The 6,027-nt window shown below is 36.5% G+C and overlaps 1 protein-coding gene across 1 annotated transcript in view; it reads left to right on the forward strand.

The window, feature by feature from the left end:
• Positions 1–6,027, forward strand: part of LOC107568451 (basement membrane-specific heparan sulfate proteoglycan core protein-like) — a 99,983-nt gene that overhangs the window by 60,815 nt on the left and 33,141 nt on the right. Inside the window, exons 31-36 of the mRNA XM_016254420.1 lie at positions 2,078–2,145; positions 2,309–2,373; positions 2,471–2,611; positions 2,690–2,881; positions 3,217–3,252; positions 5,423–5,674. Of these exons, the coding sequence (XP_016109906.1) occupies positions 2,078–2,145; positions 2,309–2,373; positions 2,471–2,611; positions 2,690–2,881; positions 3,217–3,252; positions 5,423–5,674 (754 nt within the window). The remainder of the gene's footprint in view (positions 1–2,077; positions 2,146–2,308; positions 2,374–2,470; positions 2,612–2,689; positions 2,882–3,216; positions 3,253–5,422; positions 5,675–6,027) is intronic.

The raw sequence follows: 6,027 nt of genomic DNA on the forward strand, positions 1-6,027 counted from the left end.
GTCATAATCATCAAAATTTCAAGAAATAAAGGCTTGAAATATTTAACTCTATATGTAATGAGTCTATATAATATATGGGTTTCACTTTCTAAAATGAGTGACAAAAAATATTGACCTTTTTCATGATATTCTAATTTTTTGAGATGTACCTGTATCTACATCACTATGTGGGATGCCGTTCCTCACGCTAGCCCCCGTCTTCTGCTCACTCTAGGCCGCCGTGTGTGACGCTGTGTTACGTTGTGAAAGCGAAACTACTTTGTTTGGCCTTCCAAAAATGGACACGACTAGAAATCAGTGGTTAAGTTGTATTTACAACACTGTTCCAGAACACTTCAACCCAAATATTCAGATGTGTGCAGCACATTTTATGGAGGACAGTTTCCTGAGTATAAGTCATTATAATCCATAATTATGTCCCCACTGGATGCAACGAATGCCTCATTTATAACGGGTTTCCATGTTTTTGAATCATCGCTCTGGCCTGACAGGGCATCATCACAGTATGGTGAGGGGCGTAACATTTCCATCACACGCTTAAGGTATTCGGCCAATCACAACGAACTGGATAGCTGACCAATCACAGCACACCTCGCTTTTTTAGAACGACGAACTTTGTAAAAATCTATGCATTTCAGAAAGGCGGGGCATAGAGTAGAAACGATAATGTACAGTATGTGGAAAATAATGTGTTTTTTTAACCTTAAATCGCATAAACACATTTCATTACACCAAATACACAAAATAATGTTATTTTTAGCAGCATCATATGACCCCTTTAATGATCTGACCCTAATGTTTTTATTAGCAGAATTATGGAAATGTTTTATTAATATTATGTGATGCCTTGATTGTACTGTTTATACTATTTTGTCTACTTAGTAGTCAGACATTATGTTGAGTATTTTTATACAATTCTATTCATCTTTATTTATCCACACTGCCTACTCAACTCATTGTCTTGTAAAGTTTGTGAACTCCATCAACATAGAACCTCAATTTGCCCAAATATGGCAAAAGTTGTATTTTGTATTTTCAGCAGTATACCTTTAAAAGGGTTTGTTGAAGTAGTGGTGTCTTGTATTGAATTCTATTTTAGTGTATTAGTGTATAATGTATTTGTCTGGACTACCTTGGAACCTTGAGTTATCAGGTAAGACTTTTTGTCAAGTTCCTCAGCTTCCACAAGCTTGGGGATAAGGGGGTTTTACTTGCTTAGACACTTGGATTGGGTCCTTCTGGTTGTCTCTGGCTTTATCTCAGCCCGTTAGTTCAGCAAAGTAGTTTTTCAAAGAGAGAAGGACTCGGCATCTGTGGGATGTTGAGAGCGTTACTGGCTGCAATTTATAATCTCCTGAACTTGGAAGCATGGCATTATGCTATGGATCCTTTGTTATATGTGATCTAATATTTATCTTGTGGTGGCCATTAAAAGATGCTAATGTGAGGGGTTTGCTCTTTTACTTTTCTTGTGGTATTCCAAATGTGAATCTGACAATCAATAACTGCTTGTAAATGTACAAACATTTCATGTCATGTGTTAAGCATCTACGCTGGTTATTTCCCAAATTATTTTCTTGATATTGGGTATTATTTGTTATAGAGTAAGCCATTGTTTTCAAACATCTTTTTGTCTTATGTTACCTCCACAGCCCCAAGCTACAGTAACGCTTCATTAACCAAACATGAAATGTTCATTTTAACTCCTATCATTAGCTTTAGCATTTTACACATACACATGTCATGTTTTTTCTATAGGATATCTCTTGTTGGGATTTACTTTTCCCTAACCTTTTAACCTTTTTTTCCCCTTCGTGAACCAATTATCTGCACACAAATCAAAGTTCCTTTATGTTAGCAATATTAGCTTGTCTGAAAATGTTCAGCAAGTATTTGAAGAAGCTCTATGCATTAATCATATTCTCAAAGAGGTGTCACTCAGTTCATAGCAGTCATAAATCGCTCTTAATGTTCATGGCAGGTCCTGTCACGTCTCTGTTTATTCCTAATGTGCTTTAATTTTTACTGCATGACATTTTGAATCTGTTTTTCCAAGGTGTTGTCTATTTTTCCTCAGATGTGCCCCAGGATATACTGGCAATCCCCAACTTGGACAAAGATGCACTGAAGTCAGCAGTAATGGTGGTAATACTGGCAAAAATAATGTTCTGTAACAATTTTTCCTAAAATTATAAGTACAAAAAGATTTAAATAATTATACAATTAAATGAAAATGTATCCTACATTCAAATACGTTACTAATATTTTACAAAATTAAAAGTGTATTTAAGACAAAATATGTTTATAGATTGTTACCGCTGTGACCAAAGTGGTAGCGAAGGATGTAGCGCAACTGGAATCTGTCGCTGCAAGGTAAGAAAATAAATGTTGTTTTTTTTTGTTTGTGTGTGTATTATTTGCATCACATCTATGAAAACTCAAGTTTTAAAACATAATTGTTTTTACTCAGATGAAAGTTGAGGGTTCAACATGTTCCACTTGCAAGCAAGGGACCTTCTACCTCAGTCCTGCTAACAAAGATGGCTGTCTGTCCTGCTTCTGCATGGGCGTCACCCAGCAGTGCTCCAGCTCCAGACACTATAGAGATGTGGTAAGGCCTGATGAGTTACACCAGTGCTTTTCATCAGTCGGTGTAGGCATATGTTCATTTCCTTCCTTTTTTCTCCAGATTTCCACCATTTTTGCCCCTGGCAACTACCAAGGTTTTGCTCTTGTAAACCGCCAGCGCACCAACCGCATTGACAGCGGCTTCTCCGTAGAGCTGTCCACAGATGGAACACAACTCTCCTACACTAACTTTAACTATCTTGGACAGGAGCCACACTATTGGCAGTTACCCAGTGCCTATCAGGGAGACAAGGTAGAGTCTGGCAGCGTTATGTATTTTATCATTCTTACAAGTCTTTGTGTCTCCCGCTTTGAGTTCTCTTCAAATGGATTTCTTTCTGCAAATGCATGCTGCCAAGACCTTTTCTTTCAAAATGTACTTAGTCAGGGCAGCTCTTCTACTGCTTAGAAATGTTTTCATAGTGGTTGGAGTCTACACAAAGGCTATAGTACTGTAGGTACCAGTGTCAACAAATTGTGTTTGCTTAGGCTTAATTTGACAGATGTGTCTTTTATATTTAGATTTTTTCATTGTTTTGAATGCGATGCACTGATTTAAGTGTTTCTGAATCTATATGCCTTTTTTAGAAGTCTTACTCTGCTCGAACTAGACGAGCACACAAGGTAATCCTTGCAGGTTCAAAGAGTGATCGTGTTTGTTGAAAGTGTGTCTGATGTTGGCCTGTCATATTTCTAGAATTAGAATAATGCATGAATGGGTCATCTGAGCATTGATCTTTTCAGAATGCATATTTACTCATGTTATGGTTTTATTTTGCCTTGATCGTGATTTGAAGTGCATGGGATTTCATCATAGACACATTCTGACTGCATTTTTAATCATACTAAGGCCCTGTTGACACCTAGTAACACCATGGGGCCACACTTTTTTTGTGATTTTATAATTTAGAATTGAGGGTTTAACATCATACACTCGTAAATGTGGTGTCTGAAAAATGGCATTATCAAAGTCTTAAAGAAAAATGAAATGACTCAAATGAAAGTGGTCAGTGGCTTTTTGCTTGTATTCTTTTATGTAGTCTTTAAGCTGTCTAGAAATACAAGTCATACAGAAATGGTACATAAAGAAAAGTAACTAGTTCTTTGTAGTTCATTAGTTTATCATTTAGATTTTGTAATAAGATTACAGAAATTGTTTTATTCACAAAACTAGAGAGACTCCCTATGGATAAATGACCAACTGAGAAGGGACGTCGCTGCATGGCAGCTAATGAACGATATGGGTAAAGACCTCTTAAGGTCCAAAAGAGCCACTGAGGTATTAGTTCACTTTTACGGTTAGTTCTTACCACTGACCTGAATCCTAGAGGCACTTCAACAGTGTGACACCCTCCTGTTTCACATAACTGATGGATATTTCTTTAGCAACAGAATGTACTAAATTTAATCTGAAAGTTGGAACTCCCTCTAATTCTTCCATGCTTTTAATAAACTGACCGCTGGAGAGTTTGCACTGAAAATTAAATGCTGGAAAACGGACATATGCTGAACTTCCAGTAGAATCAGTGAAGGTCACAAATATCTTCATGCATTAACTTCACCTGTAGATGTTTGAATTAAAAGCGATAAAACAAAATTTGAGAGAAAAAACTGCATGAAACAAGTTGAGGTTGGAAGATATTTAGCTGTTTATGAGTGACAACACTTAAACCGAATGAACACTTTAGGTGAGAGCATACGTGGTATCCTGATTCTTACACTGAGCACTTCCCTGCATGCATTTAATCATCTGTTTGGCTGCATGTCCCGTTCTTTCCTTAGTTTTGGTACATCTGTCTCTTCATTCTCTCTCTTTGGCTTTGCTTATACTGCACAAAAATCTGGTTTGTTTTTCCGGTCCGATCTATAGGAATGATTGTTCACACTCTATGAGTGATCATCTCTGTTTGATCCATTCATTTGTTTAGACTCAGTGACCATGTGTCTACCGTTAAAAAAATTGTTGTCAGTACGATTTTTTTTTTCTTGAAAGAAATACTTTAATTTCAAAAATAATATTTTATTTAGCAAAGATGCATTAAATTGATCAATAGTGACACTGAAGGCGTTTATAATGTTTCAAAATATTTGTTTAAAAAAATATGTATTATGGTTTCCACAAAAGAAGCATCATAACTGTTTTCAGCATTGATAATAATAAGAAATGTTTCTTGAGCACCAAATCAGTACATTAGAATGATTTCTGAAGGATCATGTGACACTAAAGCCTGGAGTAGAATTCAGCTGTCATCACAGTAATGAATTAAATTTGAAAATATATTCAAATAGAAAATGGTTATTTTAAACTGTCAATATTTCTCAGTATTACATTATTAGCAAATAAATGCAACCTTGGGGAGCATAAAATCTTTTTCAAAAACATAAAAAAATCTTCCTGATCTCAAACATTTCAGCAGTAGTATTCATTGATTACTATAATAATGACTATACTGTAGCATCAGCCCAAGAGATTTTCTCAAACAACAAACCAGAGGCATTTCACACGTGTACTGTGTCCAACTGCTAACCCATTCACTGTTTGAGGAAAGAGTGAGCAATAGTGAATGTACTTGAACATATCTGTAGCTCCAGACATTTTTGTAAATGTTTTCTTTTAAGGGAAAAAAATATTTTAATCTGATTTCTAAATGCATCCATTAAAACTCTACTTTTTTTTAAATCATCAAAATGAAAAAAAATGAAACAAACTGAATGAATTTGAACATACTAACTCTAGTATTTGCTGCCTGTCTGACTATATTTCCTGTTCCATCCGTTGTCTTATTCTCACTAGCATCCTGCTGATGAAGTACGCAAACTTGATGATGAAATCTGGTCAATCATCACTAATTTCTCCAATGGGCAGTCTCCCTTCTCATTCTCTTCATCCTCTCAAACTTCCCATTCTTCATTTGATGCCCAGAGTTCTCTATCTCGGTCAAGTGTGCGTGCCCCTTCTTTCCATTCTAGTATAACTTCCTCTTTAAGGGCCTCTGAGTCCCATTCAAACGACCCAGGCCATTCCTCTCACCCTGACTCATCTCAGGTACTGTATGCTCTCACTGGTGGCTTTCACGCAGGTTCATGTTAGGATTACACTAGGGCTAGTCATCAACTAGTCATTCAATGACAGACTAACTGAATAGTGACTCGTTTTAGATTTGTCCATTATATTGTCCTGTGCTGTTTTTGAGCGTCTCACATTGTTTCAAAGGCATATTTCACTGTAAAAATTGAAATTGTCATAATTTACTCACCCTCATTCAAAACCTGTATGACTTACTGTGGAACACAGTGGGAAAAGTCATTGGGTCCCATTGACTTTAATTGTAAGGACAAAGAATCCCCCCCCCCCCCCCAGAAAAAGGGGGGACAACTTTCTCTTTTGGGTTGACTCCT

Source organism: Sinocyclocheilus grahami, unplaced genomic scaffold (genome assembly GCF_001515645.1).
Source record: "Sinocyclocheilus grahami isolate Dianchi unplaced genomic scaffold, SAMN03320097.WGS_v1.1 scaffold1246.1, whole genome shotgun sequence".
In the NCBI taxonomy this organism is placed as follows: Eukaryota; Metazoa; Chordata; class Actinopteri; order Cypriniformes; family Cyprinidae; genus Sinocyclocheilus; species Sinocyclocheilus grahami.